Here is a 23,664-nt window from a genome sequence, read left to right on the forward strand (position 1 = left end):
TGGTCAGACCTTAAAACTTAAATTTTGTCTCTATACTTGCAAAAACAGAAATGCTTTTGTCACTATACATCTTAGCAAGTACACCCTTGTGTCCTCTTTGTCTACAGGATGAGGGAAATCCCAGTTAGGAGTGCCACACTTGTCTGCGAAACCAAAGTTGATATTTTATTAATGTTACAGGATTAAATTAATGAAATGATAGCATTATCACAATCTTATGATCAGCTGTGTTTCAGCAGAGGCGGCTTCATCAAACAAGTCTAGTTGCATAGAGCACCTGCATAACTTCATTCTCTTCTAAGCTTCAAGAAGCTGCTCAAGTCTATTCCTTCAGTGTTTAGAAATCTAAGGCACAGATCAAGGCAACACCCCGTTTAATCCAGTGCCTCTGAGGCTTACTGCTTGGAATCTCTACAGCAATCACATAGTTAGTAGAATGGCCCGTTGTGGACAGTGTCCCTAGCAAAGAAAATGAACAGTGTTAGACTGTAGTATACTGAAGAAGATAATATCTTTGTATCACTTACAGGCTGATGATCCTATGGCTGAAATGACATTTGCTACAGGAGTTTTTTTGTCTTTCAAACTGGCATGATTTCTGCAAAAGAAATCTCTGGAGACTGAAAAGTAGCTGAAAAAATTGTCATGGCTGGAGGGCAGAGCACTTTCTTCCTTGTTTGTTCTGCTTCCCCTTCCCTAGCAAAGGTTTATGCAAACACCATGTAACAAGGGACTGTTTGTAATGCCCAGATTGTTTGAGAGATGGGGGGAGCTTTTTATCTTGCTAAAAGTAGTCAAAGATGCAAAGGGACATATGCTGAAAATCAGGTTAGAATTTTAGATGAGAAAGCACCTGTCTCCCCTACTGAGAGATTACTGTAGCCTTTCTTAATATGTTGTTGAACTACAACTCCCATCATCCCTGACCACTACTAAGCTAGGGATCATGGGAGTTGTAGTCCTACACCATCTGTGGACCTAAAGTTGAGAAAGGCTAGATTCATGAGAAGAATTTCTAATACTGTTCCTTTCCAAGTTTTGGCATCCTTCACCCAACCTTTCCCTGAAAGGCTTACCTGCACGAGTTAATGTCTTGTAGATGGGACACAGATAGATGCCTTTGGTTGGAGGCTTGCGGTTAGGCACAGGAACTAGCCACAGGACTGCCATTTCTGTGTACAGCTCCTTTGGCCGTGACTCTGCAAGCTGAAAGAACATGGGGTCCCAGCGAGCCCCTTCCAGAAACAAGCCATGGATGTAACATCCTTCTGTAGGACGCTGAGTTAGTGCCTGCACAGGCTGACTCATCACCTAAATTGAGAGGGTGGGAAAGCAAGTTTTCATCAATCAATCAGGTAAAAGAAATGTGCCAGTTTGAAACAACAGAAAAAGAAGCCTGCCTGTGGGATTATATCAAAGGAGTTTGTCTGTATCTGAGCAGAATGATTGTGTCTAGTTGGGGATACCTGTATCACCATTTACATAACAAACTACCGAATTTTAAAAAGTAGGGGTGCTTTGTGGTAATTGGGAACCACTACTGTAGTGGTTTAAATGTAATGGGGGACTAGGAACCACAGGTACCTTTCACTTGCAAAGCTGACACTTGGGTTTTCAGTAGGTAAAAGGGTAAGAAAACATCACTTGATGAGCTTTTGATACATGATCCACTGACCTTGAAGTCAAAAGAGATGGTGTCTATGGATATGATAGACTTTCTGGCAAAGTTCTGCAGTGTCCCTGTTAGAAAAGCCTGTGGGAAGAAGAAGCCGCTTATCCAGAACACAGGTGGGATCCCTTTTTCAATCCACCTCTGCAAGAAGTCAATGCGCAGCAGCAGGTCGTTCACCCAGGAGGCCAAGGGCTTCAAGGAGGGATAGGCCTGTGGGAAGAATGGCGTTGGAAGAAAGAGCTGTTAAGCATCTGTAAGTCCCAGTCCTTTGAATTGCTATGAGGCAAACATTTTAAATGCAAATTAAAATTAACTCTACTTGGTCAGCCAGTAATCTATGGTGCTAAATTTCTACAATGTAAGCAAGAAAAAGTGTTTTTTAATGTTTGGCTTCATCTGTACATCTGTGAAGTTTCAGTCTGGCTTGGCGTTCCTTATGAAAAAACTGACCAGTCATAGCAGCTAAGTGGTGTAGAGGTGTTTCTCCCATTTTGCAAAACAACCTGCTGCACTGCTGCAACTACCAAAAACTGTGCATAGCACTCAGAAGTACCTTACTATTCCACATCTCTGGGACAATATTGTTGTATAAACTGATGGACATCAGTTCCAGCTGGGATGACATCACCACTAGGCCTTTGAGAGCTTTCAGCAGATCTTTCAAACTCGCTGCAATGACTGCCAGCAGACGATTGTATCTGTGCAAAATCAAGGCAGGTATTCTTGTTAAAAAAAAGAGCAAACTAATCCAATGCTGTGATTTTAATAACTTCTGTGAGCATATATGACTACACTATTGTGTAAACTTGGGGATATCATGTTTAATTTATTTTGCTGATTTTCAACAAAATTCTCAACATTATATCATATGCAGCTCTGTAAAGGCTGTTTAAATTCATTTTCAGCATAACTAGATATTAATATGTCTGAAATATGAATTCTGGGATGGGGAGGGGGTATTTGTTTCTTTCCACATTTCAATGTCAGAAAAGCTATAAATAGTTCAGTTTTCATAACCTTAAGCTGAAACACAAATATATGTGCTGTGAGGGTAATGTAAATGAGGTTTGTCCTCAAATGCCCAAACAGGTGGAGAAAGGCAGCTCCTGCCTCATTTACCTGCCTGCAGATCTATTGTATCTACTTGCTCTCCCTAGCAGTTGCTCCTCTACTAGTTTCAGTTTACTAAACTGTAAACTCTGAGAGGCACCTGCAGAGGAGTCCTGCAAAAAGCTGGGTTAAAGTAAGACTTGTACCTGATCACTTCCTGCGCCAAAACAGTGTTCATGGACTCCTCATACAGTACAGGATATCTCAACATTACTCTCTGCAAGTCAATGGGCTGAGGCACTTTCTCCAATATATCTTTTGAGGTCTCCTCCACAATCTAGAAAATGGATGGAAAAGACGCGGAAGCAACAGTTTGTGGGTGGAGAACTTCAGAGTAGCTTATTTAAACTGGGTGAGAGAAGACTCGTGTCTAAGATGAAAATTAAATTGTTTCTACTCTGTAATTTGTTTCTGCTCTCACATTACATATGCAGTTTATACTGCCGTCAGGCTGTAAGGTCACCTAACCTTTAAGGTGGGTGCCTTTGCACCCTTGAGATGTCTACTGTAAGACAGGTAGAGATCTTCACATAGCAAAGTAGTTCTGTAATGAGGACAATGCTATTCATTTTTTTAAAAAATATTCTGACTTCACAATTCAATTTCTGCACAAAAAAGTGCTGAATTCTGTGATCTGTAGAAATTATGCACATTAAGTGCTGCTGAATATTATTTATTTTGCATAACATTCTGCATGATTTTTAGTCATGGCCAAGAGCTGTCATTGCCTCCTAGAACTCTTATTCTGCTTCCTTTCTGAGATTTCAGGAGACATTGCTCAAACACTTTTCAGGTTCTCTTCTCAGCCATAAGGACAAGAAATGTTTTTGTTTTAAAATGAAAGGGAAGATTCTCAGGAAGCTGAACTGTGCCCATTGTGGCATTCTGAGCCATTTCTGTTCTGCCTCTTGGTATACAGGCAGCTCTTTCTATTAAAGAGTATTTCTGGGTGGGGGTATGCACTAAGTTTCCATTAGGGTAGCAGGTTTACAGACCTCTTCCCTGCTCCGCCCTCCTGCTGTTGATGTCTTTGGCTGAAGTTGAATAATGGCCCCAAGTAGTGCAAAAGTCTCATTCTGAGCAAAGGTGATGTTAGCATTGTCATGCAATCCGAAAATCTCAGGCATGTCATTGAGGGGAAGGCTCTTGATGTACTGGATGTATCCCTATGGAGGAAAATCAACATGCAGAACAATGAGGAGGAATTTCTTTAAGAAAGACCAAAAGTAAACTACTGAAAGAAAGGGAGAAACTGTTCCAACAGTTATAAAAGAACACATTCTAATAATAATTAATAATAATAATAATAATAATAATAATAATAATAATAATAATATTTATATCCCACCCTCCCCAGCCAAAGCCGGGCTCAGGGCGGCTAACAACACTAAAATGGTGCAATAGTGCAAATTATTAGGTGTTTACCTGGTTAACCTGTCACTCAGGGTTTCAACCAAAATTTGTATTTTGGAAGAACTGTTACAACCGTTGCGACAGCATCGTGCATTTTGTTTCATGAACAGACTCATCTGTGAGAGATCTTCCCAAATCTGATACAGACTCTTAGAAAAGTGGTTCACTTTTGAATTAACCAGGCACATACAGAACACCACACTCAGACTAGTATAGGTTTAATTCTTTCTACAGTGCAGTGTGTTTGCCTACTAGTTTATGCAACTTACATTAAGGTCATAAGTGGTACTAATCTGTTTGTAGACACCAGATTCTGAGTAAGAAAACTCTGGATTGAGAACATCTGGGTTGTAGAAATCTTCCAAAATATTCATGATGCAGCGCCTGTCCCAGTCATCCGTCACCCGGCCTCCATAGTTAATCTCACCTGCTGTGTACTTCAAAACCTACAAAAGGACAAGCACATAGAAATGGCAAAGAAGGTTGTGGCTTGGGTACAAGAGGAGAACAATTTGGGGCACTTTGCCAGCCCTCTTTTTTCATGCCAGAAGCCACCTTGAAGAACTGAAACACTCTCCAGGGAAAGAGCACCCATGCAAGAGATCACGAGTACAACTGCCTTCTGTCATGCACAGGGATCCAAGTCTCCACCATCTACTTACACACGTCAATAACTTTTTCTCTGGCTGGTTCAGCTACAGCATTAAAACAAGCACAAGCTTGGATTGGCTTGCCTCAACTACTCCAAACACATAGTGTCTGATGTTTTAATTTGTTGGAAGCTGCCCAGAGTGGCTGGGGCAACCCAGTCAGATGGGTGACATATAAATAAGACATCATCATTGGAGAAGGGGGGAAGGGATTGGAACGTTGTTAATCTGCTGGAAAATTAATGAAAAATTAAGAACTTCCATTGCCAAATCCCCTGGGGTCGGGCTGCCCAAACAAGACACCTGGGACGTGGTCTGTCCAACTCTGAGAAGTGGGGACTTGTTTGCAAAAAAGTTATCGGACCTTAGATGTACTTTGTTGCATTTTGGCCACATAGAAAAACAGAGACTTTACAATTTGGATATTGGAAACTTTTGGCTACTGTTGTATTCCCTTGCTTCTTTGTTGTTTTTCCATCTTTGCCATTTGGATACAATTGAATACTCCCTCTAGAGGGCTCTATCTGAAACTGTTGCACTTGAAAAAGTAACAGTGGGATTTTCCACTTGGGAATCAACTCTGTGAGAACGACCTTGAGGATATGAGTGCCCCTACAGATGAGATAGTAACAAGGCAGAAAGCAAAACTAGCTCACAAGAAAAGGGCCTCTATATCAGGAACTGCAGCTGTGCAGGAAAAAACACCAGCTTCTATGGATCCTATGACTCAGGCTCTACTTAAAATAAATCAATCCCTGGAAGCATTGACAAAACTTTCGACAGAGAACTCTAAAAAATTAACAGAGTTGACAACAAGGTTGGACGTGAATACGGCTAGTGTCGCATCGAACACAGATTCTATAAATAGATTAATTCAGGAAAATTCAGAAACACGAAAGATTGCAGAAAGTGCAAAAATAACAGCTGAAGAGACAAAGGAAAAATTTGGGCCTATTGTTAAAAAAGTGAATGAGCATGATGCAGCCCTCTCCTTACTGGAACTTCAACGTAAAGAGAAGAATTTAAAATTTAGATTGGTGCCTGAAGTGGAAGGGGACAACCTTGTGAAATTTCTCACAGAGAATATCATAACTTTTTGGCGGGAAGAATGGGAGGAAGATGAGGAACTTGAGATAATTTCAGCCTTTCGATTGGGTAGAAGGCAGGACAAAAAACCAAGGGATTGCTTAATTACTTTGAGATCAAAAGAAGAAAGAGATAGAATATTGAATTTGCATTACCAAAAGGCATTGGTGATCCAAAATTGTCAGATACAGATTTTTAAGGACATTCCTAAATACATTTTAGAGGTGAGAACATACTACAAGAGTCTAGTAGACCTGCTGAAGAAAAACACCATACCATTCAGATGGGAATTTCCACAAGGACTGTCCTTTAACTTCAATGGAAGGAAGATCAAAATAAAAACAATTCAGGACAAAGAACAATTTCTAGAGAAGTATCTGGAGGATTTGCAGAAAGGAACCGTGGAGGAGAGGGAACCACCCGATATAGCAAATTTGTCATTTGGACTTTCACTACCACCATCGGAGGAAGAGCAGAAGCTTGGAGCAGTTGGAGGAACAGCTACCTAAATACAAAATGTCTCTGCAACTCCTTAGTTGGAACTGTAATGGTTTGAACCTTCCTCGGAAAAGAAGACAGGTTTTTCACATTCTGAAGAAAGAACAATTAGACATAATATGTTTGCAAGAAACCCATATCGCCAGGATACACAGGAAATTATTAATAAATAAGAGACTCGGTCAAGAATTCATCTCATCAGATAAAGTAAAGAAAAGAGGTGTGGTGATCTATGCAAAGGAAAAGTTGGCTCCAAAATTAATATTTAAAGATGAACAAGGAAGATACCTGGCAATTGAAATACAAATTCAAGGAGAAAAGATATTAATTGTGGGAGTTTATGCCCCAAATGAAGGGAAGGCCGAATTCTTTAGGAAGTTGCATGAGACATTAGTTGACTTTTTAGACTATAAAATCCTAATGATGGGAGACATGAACGGAGTTGTTTCAACAAACATGGATAAAGCACAGAGACAAGTGATTTCAAAAGAAGGGAGACTACCAAAGATCTTTTTCGAAATGACTGAAACTATGGACTTGATTGATATTTGGAGAATAAAGAATCCTCTAGAGAGAGAGGGAACCTTCTTCTCTGAAGCAAAAATGACATGGACAAGAATAGACCAAATTTGGATTTCTAGTAGTCTGGCGTCAAGAACAAAAAAAGTAGAAATCTGCCCAAAAACGTGCTCCGACCACAACGCGGTCAAGATGGAGATGAAACTAACAACAACTGGTTCCTTTAGATGGAGAATGAATGACACCCTATTCAAGGATGAAGAGATCCATAAGAAGGCCCTTAAAACAATAAAAGATTATTTTGAGATCAACAGGAAAACAGATGTGGAAAAAAGAATAATTTGGGACGCAAGCAAAGCCGTGATGCGAGGTTTCCTAATTCAACAAAATTCCATTAAGAGGAAGCAACAAAATGAAAAGAAGGAAAAAATTTTAGAAAAAATAAAAGAAGGAGAGAAGAAGTTGAGGTCTAAACCAAAGTCTCATGAGATTTTGAGAGAAATAAAGTTTCATCAGATGCAATACATGGAACTTATGAACCAACAAATAGAATGGAAGATAAAGCAAATGAGACAAAAAACTTTTGAGTCAGCGGATAAATGTGGGAAACTTCTGTCATGGCAATTGAAAAAAAGGCAGAAAATGAACACGGTAACAAGTTTAGAAATGGATGGAAAGATTATCCACAAACCCAATGAGATCAACAATTGTTTTCAAAGCTTTTTTAAGAAATTGTATGCACAAGGGCCAACTAACGAGCAAGAAATAGAAGAATTCATTAGAAAATACGGCTTACCAAAAATCTCAGAACAAAGTAAAAGGATCTTAAATGAGGAAATAACAGAACAAGAAATAGAGGGTGCCATTCAAAATATGAAATTGGGAAAATCACCAGGACCAGATGGCCTGACGGCCAAATACTACAAATTGCTGAAAGAATGGCTGATACAACCATTGAAGGAAGTTTGCAATGAAATTTTAAAGGGGAAAAAGGCACCTGAATCGTGGAAAGAGGCTTTCATCTCACTTATACCGAAAACAGAGACTGAGAAGAACCAAGTTAAAAACTACCGCCCTATATCTTTACTTAATGTGGATTACAAAATTTTTGCAGACATTTTGGCAAAAAGATTGAAAAGAGTGTTGGCAGATGAGATTCATAAGGACCAAACAGGCTTTCTCCCAGGTAGACATATGTCAGACAATGTGAGGAACATTATAGACATTTTGGAGCTGCTGGACGTTGACATTAATAGGAAAGCAGTTTTGATTTTTGTGGATGCGGAGAAAGCCTTTGACAACATTTGTTGGACTTTTATGAAAAAGAATCTCCAAGGGATGGGGGTAGGACAAGGTTTTGAAAACGGTATAGGTGCAATATACTCTCAACAAAAGGCCAAATTAATTGTAAATAACGTGGTAACAGAAGAAATACCTATAGAAAAAGGTACACGACAGGGCTGCCCAATATCTCCTTTGCTTTTTATATCGGTCCTGGAGGTTTTGTTAAACATGATCAGAAAGGACCAGTTGGTTAAAGGAGTTCAGGTCGGAGTTAGACATTATAAATTAAGAGCATTTGCAGATGACCTAGTATTGACTTTGCAACAGCCAGACACTAGTACTAAAAGAGTATTAGAATTAATTGAAACATTTGGTCGAGTAGCAGGTTTTAAATTGAATAGACAAAAAACGAAAGTGTTGGAAAAAAATTTAACAATGGAAGAAAGAGAGAGTTTTCAGAATGAAACAGGTTTGGAAATTACAAAAAGGGTAAAATACCTGGGGGTAAACTTAACATCCAAGAATGTGAATTTATTTAAGGATAATTATGAAAAATGTTGGTCAGAAGTTAAAAAGGATTTGGAAATATGGTCAAGGCTGAAACTTTCCTTGTTAGGCCGAATTGCTACCATTAAGATGAATGTATTGCCTAGAATGCTGTTTTTATTCCAGACGCTGCAGATTGTGGATAAGATGGATTGTTTCAAGAAGTGGCAGAAAGATATATCAAAATTTGTCTGGCAGGGCAAAAAGCCCAGAATTAAATTTAAGATTTTAACTGATGCAAAGGATAGAGGGGGGTTTGCCCTGCCGGACTTAAGACTCTACTATGAATCAGCAGCTTTCTGCTGGTTGAAACACTGGCTACTTCTTGAGAATACTGATATTTTGGATCTGGAAGGGTATGACAATAGTTTTGGTTGGCATGCATATTTATGGTACGACAAGGTAAAGGTGTACAAAAGTTTTAAAAACCATATTGTAAGGAAAGCATTGTATAATGTTTGGATTAGATACAAAGATTTGTTGGAAAGCAAAACCCCTAGGTGGGTGTCACCGATGGAAGCTAGGGAAGTAAAAAAGCTTAATATGGATTCTAAATGGCCAAAATATCATGAGATTATAGAATACGATGGGGAAAGGGTGAAACTTCAGAGTTATGAGAAACTAAAACCTAAGGTTCGAGATTGGTTGCATTACCATCAGATAAATGAGACGTTTAAACAGGACAGGAAAATAGGATTTCAGAAAGAGAAGTCAAAATTAGAAACAGAATTGTTGGAACCCAATACTAAGAATTTATCAAGAATGTATAACTTGCTGTTAAAATGGAATACACAGGATGAAACGGTGAAATCAGCTATGATTAAATGGGCACAAGACATAGGTCATGATATTATGTTTGCTGACTGGGAACAGTTATGGACCACCGGTATTAAATTTACTGCATGTAATGCTTTAAAAGAAAATATTATGAAAATGATCTACCGGTGGTACATGACCCCAGTCAAGCTTGCAAAAATTTATCATTTGCCTAATAATAAGTGTTGGAAATGTAATGAGACTGAAGGCACTTTCTACCACCTTTGGTGGACCTGCCCAAAGGTTAAAGCTTTCTGGGAAATGATCTATAATGAAATTAAGAAGGTTCTTAAGTGGACTTTTCCTAAGAAACCAGAGGCTTTCCTCTTGGGTATGGTGGGCCAAGTGGTGTTAAGGAAGGATAGGACATTCTTTATGTATGCCACTACAGCAGCAAGAATTCTACTGGCAAAGTATTGGAAGACGCAGGAACTACCTACTCTGGAAGAATGGCAAACAAAGGTGATTGACTTTATGGGACTGGCTGAGATGACGGGCAGAATCCGGGACCAGGGGAAAGAGACAGTGGAAGAGGACTGGAAGAACTTCAAGATATATCTTAAAAATAATTGTAAAATTGAGGAATGTTAAGATGTCAGGGGGTAAGAAGTAAAGAATTGCAGCAGTAAACAAAAAAACTTAAGAAATATTTTTGAAAAAGAACTAAGACAATGGACTTAAGGGTTGCTAAAGAATTTTAAACAAGGATGCAGGGATTGGGAGGTATGGGGAAGTCAAAGTATGAACCGATGATTATGAAGTAATACTGTGTTACATTGTTCTTCATTTTATGTGTGGAAAATTAATAAAAATTATTATAAAAAAAAAAAAAAAAAAGACATCATCATTGTTGTTGTTAATATTAGACAGGGAAATAAGGGTACACCATGCTGAATGCAAGAAATGGATTTACAGTTAACAAGCGTGGTAGCAATGGATAAGAGGGTGCGGAAGGTTTGATAGTGGCTGGGAAGGCATGGCTAGATAGGCATGGTTTAATATTATTATTATTGTTGTTGTTGTTGTTGTTGACAAACACTGACTAGTGATGAAGGCTGTGCAAAGGCAGATTATTTGGACCAGTCCAAATGAACCCAGTTTAAATTTTTTGAGTAATTTAAACTGTACACAATATTCAGGCCCACTGCTTGGAGACAGATAATCCTGTCGCATCAGAGCATGTGGCAAGAGAGGCCTTAAGTATATTATGCTGCAGCTGCTGTGTTGCAGCAAGTTATTCTACTGCTTCTCCAGAGAACTGAGGAGAAATGGTGAATATGTTCCGCCAAATGTGGAACTTCAGGCTATTTAGCAGTATTTCCAATAAGGCTAGAAGCACTATCTGACCCACTCCCCCAAGTATTAGGTCACCTACATAATCCGTCTTCCTGGGAGGATTTTATTCCTTCACACACATTTTCTCACACCCCAGATTTCACCCTTGGCATGCACCACTCTCCTCCTACCTTGTAAGGGATGTTTTCATATTCATCCAGAAACATCTTCAGCTGGCTGATGCAGATGCGCAGATCTCCGTCTGTGAACTCATAAGGAATGTTGAACCCCAGTGGCCCAAACTTCCTCCTTTCCAGTGCATTCCCATGGAAGAGGCAAAGCGAGAGGAGCAAGGATTTGAACTCCGTAAGCTGCAAGATGCAGAAATAATGAGGACATGCATTGAGAAAAGGGTCCTAAGTGTCACAGGATAAGAAGCTGCTACAACATTTCCATTAACAGTTGCTTCTAATGAGCAAGAAAGGCACCCCCCCCCAAAAAAAATCTGGCTGTACACCACTGTAACGTGGTACCCTTTGTGCAAAGAGGCACAGAAGCAGTGAAGAGGAACAGGGACTGATTCAGAAGCTTATGGTAACCAATCCCTTGGCGGGAGAAAGGTAGGAATGAGGAAGTGCTGTCTGAGAACTTGGAAAATGGGACCTCTTACCTTGGTACAGGAGTTCAGAAAGTCATTGTTCAAGCTTAAGTAAGATTTCAGCAGATTAGCCTTTACTCCCCGTGGTGGCTCAATAGTCATCTTAGATCCATTCTGGAGGATGGACACTGGAAACTTGTTACTAGGCAAACTGGTGAGCCAAAGTCTGAAGTCCCGGTGCACCTAGGCAATTAAAATATGAGCCATTTATAATCTGAAAGAGTTCCATTCTACTTTTTAGAAACAACTTTTCTACGGAAGAGTCTTTTCTCACTCCCATTAGAGTGTTCCTCCATCACAAAGAGACCAGCAAATATATTTTTCACAGGAGGGAACAGTCAAAGTTTCTCCTAAGATATCCTGCTTACTCCTGTGAGCTTTCAAAGACATCCTGCAATAAGAATGTGTAAGGAGAACATTGAGAGAAAGTGACACTTGCTGCGAGTTCCTTTATAGAAGCAAAAAAATGCTCACTGGAGATTCTATTTCATCTTATTAACTTGCTCCCATATGGAGCCTCAAGATTCTGCAACTAATCCCTACCTCCTCCACCTTTTTTGCCCAGATTCTTGTTGGCATCATAAGCATGCTCTGCAAAGAAAGTAGAAAACTCTAGAAAGATTGTGCCTAACTACTGCTGTCCCATCACTTTAACAATTTTTCTACAGCTACCTATAAACATTTACATAAGGATCCAGGGAGAAACTTTATGGCTTCTGCTGAAAATGCACAGGGAAGCAAAAGCTGAAGTCCATCTGTGTGTCACCTTGTCAGGGTTGATGCCTTCAATGAGTCGTTCCAAAGAAGGCATCCAGCTTGGAGCCAGGTGGCAATTCTGGAAGAAGACCCACTTCCCACGCTCCATAGCACTGCGCATCATGGCTTCTGCGCGGGGACCCTAAGAAGCAACACAGAATGACACAGTTATCCACAGGTCAGTCAGGGTGGCTGTACTATGTCAGCAGGGAATTAGGGAAGGCAGAAAAACTAAGAAACCTGAAAAACTAAGAAAACTAAGAAAGCCAGGTGGATGGACTAAAAGGGAGTTGGTAGGCACCACCAATCAGCTGATTGTCAGGGCTTGCATAACACTGTGCACTGAAACCCTGATGCCCATTGGGCCTTTTGTGTGCAGTGCCACATGAAAAAGGTCACCTGACAATGTGGCACCAGGTGATTGACAGGTGAGGTGGGGGATATAAGGATTTGGGCTGTCAGTTGGATCCAGTTCCCCACCCCTGACTTAGGGGCGTGAAGGTCACTTAGAGCGTTGTAGGCTCTCAAAGTCCATGTCTGCCTGCAGGAGAAACCCATACAAGATGTAAGAAGGAATACTGCAGGACAGCAAACATGATTAAGAGTTTCAAGACACTGACAAATTTATTATGTCACCAGCTTTTGTGGATCAGAGTCCACAAGTGTCGTTACCCAGAATTCCTGAAAGCAGGAAAGTGTGTGAAACAGGTTTGCAGTATTTTGTAGTGGGTGCTGGAAGAGCTGAATTCAGCTCCCCCCGGGTGAAACCTTGTACTTAGACATGAAAACTCAGTGGTGGACTTGAACACATCCACTGCTCTTATACTTAGTTATCCACTCAAAGATAGTAATGGCAGGAATCTACTTCCAAAGTTCTTTGGAAAAGAGCTACAGAGCAATTAATGATGATCAGCCATGTTTTAAGGGATGTGCAGCACTATAGCACTGGGCACTTACTTGTCCCTGTCCAAGAGAAATTGCAGATAGTTTCTTAGAAAACTTCATTTCTTCAGCAAATTTATAGAGATCAGCAGCTGGGTCTGTGCCGGGAGAGAGGACGAAGATAAGAGGGGTAGTAGCGGCAGATTCCTTAAACACCACAGAGAGGTTTGCAGTCTGAAATGGGAATAAAGGCGGAAATTTTCTATTAAGCACTGGTAGTAGACAACGGAGAAGATATTTGCTCAGAGTCAGTGCACAGCGTTTCCCCGTCTTATGCTTTGCTATCTAGTGTTGGGAATAAGGCCATGGCTAGACTTGAGAAAGAAGGCGGCAGGATGAGACAGTATGAGGTGATGGTTTTGCCAAACATCTATCTGCTCACCCTTCCTACCACCCACGCTCAACTGCTGGTAGCTACCTGAGGCTCAATGAAGGTCTGCCCCAAGTTGGCAGCCACAAAGTCCTGCATTGCATTGGTGACTTTGTCCCCTCGCAGGCAACGGAGGACCAGCAACTTCTGGAAGGCATCTAACTTGGCGTCCCACAGGCCAGGCAGATGCTCCCTGCAAGAGAGGAAAGGGCTGTGTCAGGTTTTCACATTTCACACTGAAAATGTAACAGGCATAGGGCAAGACGACAGGCTTCTCAGAGTGGATTTCGTGTGGTAACTATAATGGGATCAATCTTTGTGACAGATCACTTGATGGCTGTGCTCTAGCTCCACTGCTGGAGGCAATATGCCTCCATACACCAGATTCTAGGAATCATAGGTGAGCAGAATGCTGTTACACTCAGGTCCTGCTCAGGAGTTTCCATAGCATCTGGTTGGCCACTGTGAGAACAGGATGCTGGACTAGCTGGGCCTTTGGCCTGAGCCAGCAGGGCTCTTCTGATGTTTTTAAGGGGCTGGCAAGGTCAGTAACAAATCTCTAGCCATTTTCTGGGCAGAATTACCACTGGCAAGCAGTGGGGGTGAGGGATGGGGAAGGGGGGCACAGCCAAACAAAAAACAGTACAGGACCTACAACCCTACTGGAAACTGAAGGGGAAATGTCACCTGTGAGGTTCTGCACTGTCAAAAATTGCTCGGAAACCATTCAGATTTGCCACAAAATCATCTGCAAAGCTGGAAAAATTGTGTAGGTTGGTCAAGGCCAAGATATCATTCCATGCTCTTTCATATAACCATGCAGGAGCTGGATTATCCCGCATGGTCTTAACTGCACCACCAGAAATTAGGTATCGCCATTCATCCTGAATGTAAAAAATCACAAACAATAAGACAGGAAGAATTAGACTTTCTGCTTGTGAAATTTCCTTCCATGAACCATGGCCAGAAGTGCCAATGTATGGAGGTGTTCACCTCTCTGGCCCACAGATGGCAGGCTTGTCAAAATGTTTGCAGGCTCTTGACGAGGGACCAGTCAGCATGATAAATTGTCGGGCGGGGCAACCATCACTTCCATAAGGTATATTTGTGAGGACAGTTCTGCACTGGTCACAGGTTTAAGAACAAAGGTATGTAATACTGCTCCCCCTTCCCTGAAACGTAACTTTCGGTGACACTACTTAAGTTTGTTAAGGATGCTGGGATTTGTAGTTCTACAGTTCCCAGTATTCTTTTTTTTTGGGGGGGGGAGGTCATGTGCTTTAAATGTGTGTTGGATGTGCCTTAGTGTATGGAATGGATTTGCCCCAGGAATATATGTCTGGAAGCACACCGTAGCAGTAGCTCTACAAATTGCAACTGCTGTGGGGAACACAAACATTACATGGGTGTTTTCTGCAGCAAACAGATGCTCCTCTGCTCAGGTAAAGGGAACTGGGTGCTTGTCACTTCTCTTTTCCATCTGAAACAGCCTCCCATATTCCTTCCCAAGGGTCACCCAGCCACCTCACTCCTATAATAGATTTTCAGGAAGTTCATGGAGCTGCAGAAGGAAAGGGAAGGTGGGAATGCCTCATTCCATGAATTCTGTTCCATTCACAGAAAGAGAGATAGGATCAAGTTAGCAGGTGGTTGTCACACACACTTCTTTCTTTCTTTCTTTCTTTCTTTCTTTCTTTCTTTCTTTCTTTCTCTCTCTCTCTCTCTCTCTCACACACACACACACACACACACACACACCTGGCGTAATCAGGTTTCCCAGATGCCTGTATCTGAACATTCTGTGCCACCAGTGAAACACAGGGTGGTGCCTTCAACCAATTTTAATAGGTGATGCTGCATTTTATCAATGGGCTATGCTTTAAGACATGTTTGTTGTACACTGCGTAGTTACATGATTTGAAAAGCAGTCTCATAGCAGTTCATGATCGTACAGATACTTGCTTAAAAGGGTCCGAGGACATAGTTTCACTGACCATGTCTATTTTGCCTTCATTCATCATGATCCGGATGCAGACCAGAAATGCAAACATGAGCTTATGCTTCTCAAAGAGGCTCCGACACACATTGCTGTAGAGGCTGAAGGTGAGGTACTTATTGATATTTGCTATTCGCTTCTTTAGGGTGTCTGAAAATAAGAAATCACAAAATAACAATGCAGACAGCGAGTAGGAGGAAATGACCCACAATATTCCCATATGCTTTAGCACTGTGTTCATTATTCAAGAGGCCTTAGGCCTGCACTAGTGAGCCAGAAAAACTTCTCATGCCTCCTGTCTGGTGCTGGCATACTGAACACTGCCTGAAGAAATAAAAACTGCTAGGATGGCTGAAGGCCATTTAAAAGCCAAGTGCTTTGCACTTATAAGGATACCAAGTTAAAAGCCAGTGCTTTAAAATAATTCTCTCATACAGAGCTTGACAGTAGAACAATTTAGATATGGTGAGGGAAGGGCAGACAGCATCAGGAACACCCGCATCTCTGGATTACATACTAGTTCTACAGCATAAATGGCTGAATGTTGCCACCAGCATCACCTGAAATGATGACCATCTATAGATTCAGTAAAGTGGATTTTTTTTCCTGAACCCCATACAGAAATAATCTAGGATCAAGCTGAAGTTCATTGAGATTCTGCACCTCTGGCAATAAACTAGTAGGGGCTGATTATGATCCATAATGAGTAGATGTACTCTTAAAAGGTTTGTGTGCCAATTTTATTCCAGCACTGAGCTCTACTGGATATTGAAGTGCAAGGATGAACAAATCTCCAGTCCTTCAAAAGTCTGAACATCTTCCAGAAGAACTGCAAGACCACCTATTAATTTTGGGATGGCTTGTAACAAACATAACGGGATATAGCATTTGGGATCACCAATACATTATATTTTTACTTAGCTGAGGTTACTATCCTAAGGCTAACACCTTTACTATGCAAACATAATACTTTAGAAACTCTGAACATTCGGACTATGAAATTGTCGTTTTAGTGTTGATCAGAGTATGGCCCCTTCCAACTCTACAATTCTATAGTTCTAAGTGAGACACTGAGGGGTTTGGGATGGGATTCTCTTCACACACAGCACATTATCAGAGGTACCTGCTCTCTCAGCGTTTGCAATTCCTGTCAGAAATATGTTGAGGAACCATTCCAATGAATACTGGTACATGGGATCGACATTGGCCAAGTCTGAGACACAGAAGAAGAGGATCTGGGTGCGGACAGCCACAGGCACATACTCCAGCCGGGTGATGTCAATATCCTTCTCTGTCTGTTCAGCTACCTTCACTTTGGCCTGCAGGAGATTCAAGACCGAGACAAAATGCACCATTCCATATTAAGTCAAAACAAACAGCTGACAGGCTGCAGTGGAAGTGCAGATTAGTCACCAACCTGAATCTCCCCTGCTTTTAGCTTGGATGCCTCCAATACTTTGATAAGCTCTAGATCATCAACAGGGTTCCCCTCAGAAGAGCTCAAGCGGTACAGGATCTGATCTTCTATCTCCTTCAGCTCCTGTCGCATCTTGGCATTACTGACAATCAATTGGTTCTTGGCCTCTTCCAAGTCAGGCCGCTCTTCAGCTACCACTTGGCCTAGCAGCTGATCCTCTAAGCCACTGTAGAAAGAAGAGAAGTAACCACACATATTACAATTTGAACAGCAAAGGGTCATATTGAATCTTCATGTTCTATTAGAGCTTGGTTTCAGACTTTCCCCAGCCGCAAACTGCATGCCTAGCAGGGCTCAAATCCACAGTTCCATCTCTCAAGATTGATGGGATGCAACCTCTGTCTCAGAACTATAGGTGGGGAAAAGCAGCTGACATGATTAAGCCCAAGGAGAGTATCAGAACACTTGCTGGCATCAGCAATGAAAAGTAGAGCTGGTGTTACCTGGGGGATAGGGTGAAGTTAATCAGCGTAAGCTTGGTGGACAGCTCTGGTGTGTAGTGGGGATTAGGTAGGTTGGTGGTGATGTACATCTTGAAGTCCTCATGGTATGGAATGATTGTGTCTCCCAGCTTCAACACTGTGCTACCTTGCTGCTTATAGGTCTGTATATCAGGAAAACAAGTAAAAAGAAGAAGCAACAAACATCTGTGCAAACAAAAGAGACACAATTCTGTAACACATAGTAACACAACTTTCATAGCCAACTCTGTCCAACAAATTCATGTTATTGAGAGTGTACGGATAGTGTGGCTTGGGATGGGCAAAAGTAGATGGTAATGGTGAGGCCAGAATGGATTTTTGCATAATTTCTGGGCTAGTATCAGTCTACAACCAGAAGACAAATTTGCACGTCTCGGCATCAAAGCTGCTTCCTAGTCCCAGTTGGTCCAGCATATCAACACATATTAACAAGCATTTCTCTTTCCTTCATTTTATGGATGATAACAGGGGAACAGCAGCTAATAGAGGCAAAACCAGCAGTCAGGGGAAGAAGTAAGCCTTCTCCACCCAAAGCTTCTCAACTACAAATCTGCACCTTTGTAACCCCAATTCACACAGAAGATGCCAGTTCTTAAAGATGAAAGGCATTCCAACATTAGAGTAGCCCCTTCACTCAGTGCTGACAGCAGAAAAGTTGCCAGTGCCTGCTAATACTTTATCAAACAGGCACAGACAAATCAGAGGCACCTGTTTTAGCAGGACAGGTTCAAGGGCCGGATCCAGTTCTTCACCAACATTCTCCAGTAGGAACGGCTTTCCAAAACGAATGGCATTCTCCAAGCTGCGCAGGAAGTCCCGATCACTGAGCTTAGATGTATCTAACCCACTATCTCTCTCCTGAAAAACAGAGAAGGTGCAGACAAACTCAGTACAGGTGATAAGTGGGGGCCTGCTTGTGTGAATGTGGAACAACAAATGGAAAAATGATTAAAAGAAACATGGGGTGGGGGTGGAGAAATCTTGAGTATAAGAATCCACTTTGTTAATAAATTGAACACAGCGAACACCCAGACCTGCGACTCTCCAATGTGTGAAAGCAACCAAAAGGAACACTTGTGTGATAACCACTTTCACTGCTCATATTTCTTCATGATAACAGTTCAATGCCCCGTTCTGCTTTTGCTTTTTGATCACGGTTTTTCACATTGCAAAATCAATACTCAGAATTGGCAGCTGAACCTTCAAACCCATGAAGTTTGGTTTTCTGCTTTAAAATTCTTAAACCATATTTCCATCATTTCATGAAGGAAAGAGCAGAATTTTTTTAAAATAGTAATAATAAGATAATCAGAAGATTCAGATAACAAGGGTGTATTTTTTTTACATTTGCATTTATAGTTTGCAAACTGGGAATTTTAACAGTGAGATGTAAACAACATGCCTTTATAGGAACAGAACTTCACTCTCAGAGATAGGATGGGGTACCAAATCCCCTGGTACCACTGAACTGGATTAATGACTTTGCAGAAGCAGAAGCCCTTACCAAGTTTTTTATCCATTTGTTGGCTTGTCCCTGGGGGTCTATGAAGAGAGTCCAGCGCTGAGAGAACTGAGTTATCATTCCATTCTCCACAGATAATGTATCATTGGGTAGACCTGCAATCTGAATAAGAACATGTCATTTTAACACTAAGCACAAATTCTGGGTACTCTGCCCCTAAACAAAACTGCACTGGCAATAACATATGGTCTGCAGCAAGGAAAATGAATTTATGTAACCTGTGCAAAATATGTCAATCAAGCAAATTTTCTATAATTTAAACTTCTGCTAGCGGAGGAGAGGACAAGGTGAGGTGTGCAGTGCAACCCATTGTATAGTTATTCTGTGATTCACTTCTTCTTGAGTTTTGTCTACAATGTAATTAGGGCCTGGGAAACCAAAGCCATGTCCACATAGCTAGGATTCAGCCCCACAAGTTATTCAAAGCATGGGAACACATTTCAAAACAATTCAGTCAGTGTATACTGTTAAAATTACCTGCCACGATCGGATTTTCACTGGGTCTCCAAGTGTGCCTATCAGGTTTGGTTCTTTCGTGTGTGGAACATTATACGTCTCAAGCTTACTTATCCATTCATCATAAAGTGAATTGCGGTATTGACCCTGCAAAGGAAAACTATGCATCAATGATCTTAAATCAGTATTACAGTTAGCTAAATTAGGCCAACATGCTGAAAAAGAGAATTGAGGCCCACATGCTTAGCTGTTCCAATGGATTGTCTAGCATCTTGTTCACACAGTAGCCAACAACATACCTATAGGAAGCTCATGGGACATGAGTGCAACAGCACTCTCCCCACTTGTGCTCCCAGGCAATTGGTATTCAGCAGTTCATCACTGGCTGGCGCAGTGGGGTGATGCTGAGGAGCCATCCTCCCAACGCTGGTGTTGCTGCTGTTTACAGTGTGGTGATGGGACAAGGCAATGGTGAGGTTGGGGCTACTCTGGTGCTCTTGCTGGGGAGCCTGTGAAGCCCCAGTTCTGCTGCTATCCTGCCCCTGCACTGACCTGTTAAGTGGCAGAAATGCTGGTGTCAGGAGGGCGGTTCTGCAGCGCAGCCCACCGTGCAAACCACTTCTGTACGCAGCCATCGTGACTAGTAGCCACTGACTGCTTTCTCCTTCATGGATTTATCAACATCTCTTTCAAAACCACCCCAGTTGGTGGCCTTTACTGCATCACACGGTGGTGAAAGAGAACTTCCTTTGGTCTTTCCTAAATTGTCCAACACACAGTTTCATTGGATGACTCTGGGTTCAAGTATTAAGAGAGAAGGAGAAAAATTCTCTCTATCCACTTTCATCTACACCCAGGATAATTTTCTATATTTCTATCATGCCCTACTCCTTACTTGTAGGTTTTTTTCTAAACTGAACTGTTCCAGCCCCTTCCTAATTTTGGTTTCCCTTTTCTGCACCTTTTCCAGGTCTACAATAGTCTTCTTGACATGAAGCAATGAGAACTGTACATAATAGTCCATGTGTGACTGCACATCAATTTTTATAAGGGCATTATGATATTGGAAATTTTATTTTCACTCCCTTCCCTAAATGAACCCGAATATGGAATTCCTCTTTTTTATATTGGGTTGGCATTTTCGTTAATCTATCTACCTTGACAAAGAATTATTTCCTGGACAGTGACCGCCAATTCAGGACCCACTAGCACATAGGTGAAGTTAGGTTTTTAAAAACCCAATATGCATCACTTTATACTTGTTAACTATCAATTGCACTGGCTGTTTCTCTTGTGGGACAGATTTAGTAAGTAGGAGAGGATGTATTAATTACAATTATCATTCCAGTCTCCCCATGTGTTTGGGATTTAAACGTTTAGAATAATCAGCTTAGCGTTTGCACTTAGAAAGCTAGCTAGTCAGAGTTTCAGATTACTATCCCTTGGCAGAAAAAATAAAAGTTAAGGAAAGGCTGCAAAACCTATTTAAATCCAGTTTTGAAGTAAGCTCGCTTCCCCCTTTTTAGTTACCACACTTGGAAAAATAATCAAAACAAAAACTGTAAAGTAAGTTAAAAATAGCGCTTACTTAAAGTCTTGCACTCATTTTCAACAAACACCAGCAAAAACAATGCAGGTAAAAATACTTCTAGGTTACAAAATTCATAGTTAAATTATAAGATTCAACTATGTCTGCACATGGGGAGAACACAGACAGACAACTATTTCCATCAAAAGCATGGTGCAAAAGGACAAAGAGAGAGAGAGAGCAACATATGTCTCATTTCTTCCTGCCACTGGAAACAGGGCAAATGACATCACACAGAGCTCTCTCTCCACCAGTTACATTCCTATGGTCTAAGACTGCCCATTTAGTAATTAATAGATCTGTGGCCATTGGCCCCCAGACTTACTAATTAACAAGAATATGCACTGTTAGATTTTGACTGCAACTATCCCAGTTTCAACCCTTGTATGTTTGACAATTCAGCACTATGCCACTATGGTTTGGCTACAATGTGGGATGCAGCAAGAATTTGACCCAGAAACATATTTTCTCTTGGGGAACTTATTCTGAACCAGAACTAAATCAAGACACTGATCAGGTATTCTGGAAAATAAAATATTTTTCCTACTCACTGTAAAAGGGCCCATGTATGCTATAAAGCCAGCTGAAGCCAACACATCCCCTGCAATGTTGTTAATCATATAATCCAGGTTCTGGACTGTTTCCTGCCAGCGTATCCTTTCATCAGCCAGACCATTAATCAACTGGAGAAAAGAAAGATTGACATTAGTTTCTTTCTCAAAGAAGCTCCACCAAACCCCAGCAGAAAATGCCGCAGGAAAACAGTGACTGGGACTGCCTACCTAAGCCCAACTACTGATATATGGGAAATGAAAAAGCAGATTTGACTCCCTGCTGTGATTAAGGCCACAAAATTACTATCGATGAGGATATGGCAAACTTACTCGGGCGGACATAATTGTCAGAAGAAATTGGTGGTTTTACTAGTATCCCCCCCCCCCCAAGTTTCTGGATTGCAACTTGGAGATTGTGTCTGTCTCTTTAATAGCTCGGCTGATGTGAAACAAAAGAAAGCTGTTTCTTTACCCCCAGTTCTTTCCTTCGGCCTCTGCTCCTGTCTTCCATCTTCCCCAACAAGTGGTAGGTGAGGCCTGGTGAAGGGAATGGGGGAGGAGAATCCACAGTTGTGGCCGTGGTCCTTACCTTGTCAGCCCGACCCAGTCTCTGCTCACACTGATCACACTTCATCTCGAGTTCCTCTTTTGTGGCCAGAGTACCTTGGTATTTGGCCTGCAGGTTGGCAATGCCATCTTCCACCTCTCGAAGACGCTCCTTGGCCTCATCCAGAATCTTCTGTGTGGCCTGGAGGTCTTCTTCAGCCTCCCTCAAGGCTTGCTGTGGAGAGAGAGAAATTCTTGTGATTGTCAAGTTCTGCCATAATTCCAAGGAAAATAATTGTGGTTAGCAGCAATGGGGCAGGCAGAGGCTCCATTCCGTTTTAGGTGTACATGCAATAACTTTGAAGAAGCACTGCTCTAGTTCTTACTCGTTTTGGCTCCACAGCTTTTGCCACGAAGTGATACTTATGCATGGCCCTGACCCACTGGCAGATAGATGTGCAGGCTTTGGACACTTTGGCTATGGCTGCTGGCTGAAATTCGTCACTGTCGATATATGGCTGGATCAACTTAATTACTGAATCTGCAATGTTATCCTGAAAGGGTTAAAGAAGAGATTATGAGTGCTGGGAGCATCAAGGTCTGAGACATCAGGGGAGTCAGCTGTGAGGCAGAACCAAACCCCATGGCAAAAATTCATCAGTGTGGCAGGAAAAGCATAAACTCCCAATTGTGCACTCCCTTCTTTGTTTCTAGCTTCAAGCCAAGCTTATGCATTGCTTGTTCATTCCTTCAATATGGCTTTTATTATTGCAAGGCAATTTGTTTGGTTTGTGGGCAATACAAGCTATCATTACCTCCCCGAAAAGTGGAAGGAAAGGAAACCATTTATTTTCATCTGCTGGTTCAGGCCAAGAATCAAAAGGTGAGTAGGCCAAGGAGTGTCCAGTGTCTAACCAGAGTCAAAAGGACAGCTGAGTATTCCTCGCATCACATCCCTTAATTGGGAACATCAACACTGACATTTGCTTCATAGCCAGCTTGTGACTACAGATAGATGCATGGTCCATGTTTTACGCAACCTTAACCTGGGAATAAATCGAGCCATTTCCTCCCTAAATTGGGAAGAAGATGAACTTGACCCGCTTTCCCCATTTCACAGCCAGGGATTGCTTGCACACCTCCCAGATCCCTGGCTGTCAAATGATAGCTTTGTGTGGCTAAGAGAACTCTCCCCTAGCTAAGGGAAGCATCTGGGGCAAGCAGGCTTCACCTTGTAAAACCCTTTAGCCTGAAGGATTCTCTGCAGATATAAGGTGTTTATTTCCACCAGCAGTTTCACTGGGTGTGGCTTCTTTCAACCCCTCTGTTTAACTGAATTGTTGTTTAATTGCTACATTTAATGGAATAAGGTACAATAAAGGGGCTGCACCTCCTAAGAAATGTGGGATGGTTGGTCTCCAACAGGGGCTATACCTGTGAAAATTAAT

General features: G+C 41.5%; 1 protein-coding gene across 3 annotated transcripts in view; it reads right to left on the reverse strand.

Annotated features, from left to right (window-relative positions):
- Positions 1-153: 153 nt before the first annotated feature.
- DNAH1 (dynein axonemal heavy chain 1) overlaps positions 154-23,664 on the reverse strand; it is a 125,713-nt gene continuing 102,202 nt past the window's right edge. For 2 of the 3 annotated variants that reach the window (XM_079967202.1, XM_079967204.1), the window contains 23 exons: positions 22,603-22,770; positions 22,260-22,451; positions 21,668-21,799; positions 19,550-19,675; positions 19,055-19,174; positions 18,259-18,408; positions 17,512-17,672; positions 17,009-17,234; positions 16,715-16,910; positions 15,590-15,741; positions 14,283-14,479; positions 13,644-13,788; positions 13,241-13,399; positions 12,294-12,425; positions 11,540-11,710; positions 11,061-11,240; positions 4,465-4,641; positions 3,778-3,948; positions 2,929-3,059; positions 2,226-2,370; positions 1,676-1,882; positions 1,077-1,311; positions 154-459 (listed from right to left, as the gene is read on the reverse strand). In XM_079967202.1, the coding sequence (XP_079823328.1) occupies positions 338-459; positions 1,077-1,311; positions 1,676-1,882; positions 2,226-2,370; positions 2,929-3,059; positions 3,778-3,948; positions 4,465-4,641; positions 11,061-11,240; positions 11,540-11,710; positions 12,294-12,425; positions 13,241-13,399; positions 13,644-13,788; positions 14,283-14,479; positions 15,590-15,741; positions 16,715-16,910; positions 17,009-17,234; positions 17,512-17,672; positions 18,259-18,408; positions 19,055-19,174; positions 19,550-19,675; positions 21,668-21,799; positions 22,260-22,451; positions 22,603-22,770 (3,795 nt within the window). In that variant the 3' untranslated portion in view covers positions 154-337. Of the gene's footprint in view, positions 460-1,076; positions 1,312-1,675; positions 1,883-2,225; positions 2,371-2,928; positions 3,060-3,777; positions 3,949-4,464; positions 4,642-11,060; positions 11,241-11,539; positions 11,711-12,293; positions 12,426-13,240; positions 13,400-13,643; positions 13,789-14,282; positions 14,480-15,589; positions 15,742-16,714; positions 16,911-17,008; positions 17,235-17,511; positions 17,673-18,258; positions 18,409-19,054; positions 19,175-19,549; positions 19,676-21,667; positions 21,800-22,259; positions 22,452-22,602; positions 22,771-23,664 lie in introns of those variants that run through there. The other variant, XM_079967203.1, reaches the window with a different exon arrangement.

Source organism: Podarcis cretensis (assembly GCF_951804945.1).
Source record: "Podarcis cretensis genome assembly, chromosome: 2".
In the NCBI taxonomy this organism is placed as follows: domain Eukaryota; kingdom Metazoa; phylum Chordata; class Lepidosauria; order Squamata; family Lacertidae; genus Podarcis; species Podarcis cretensis.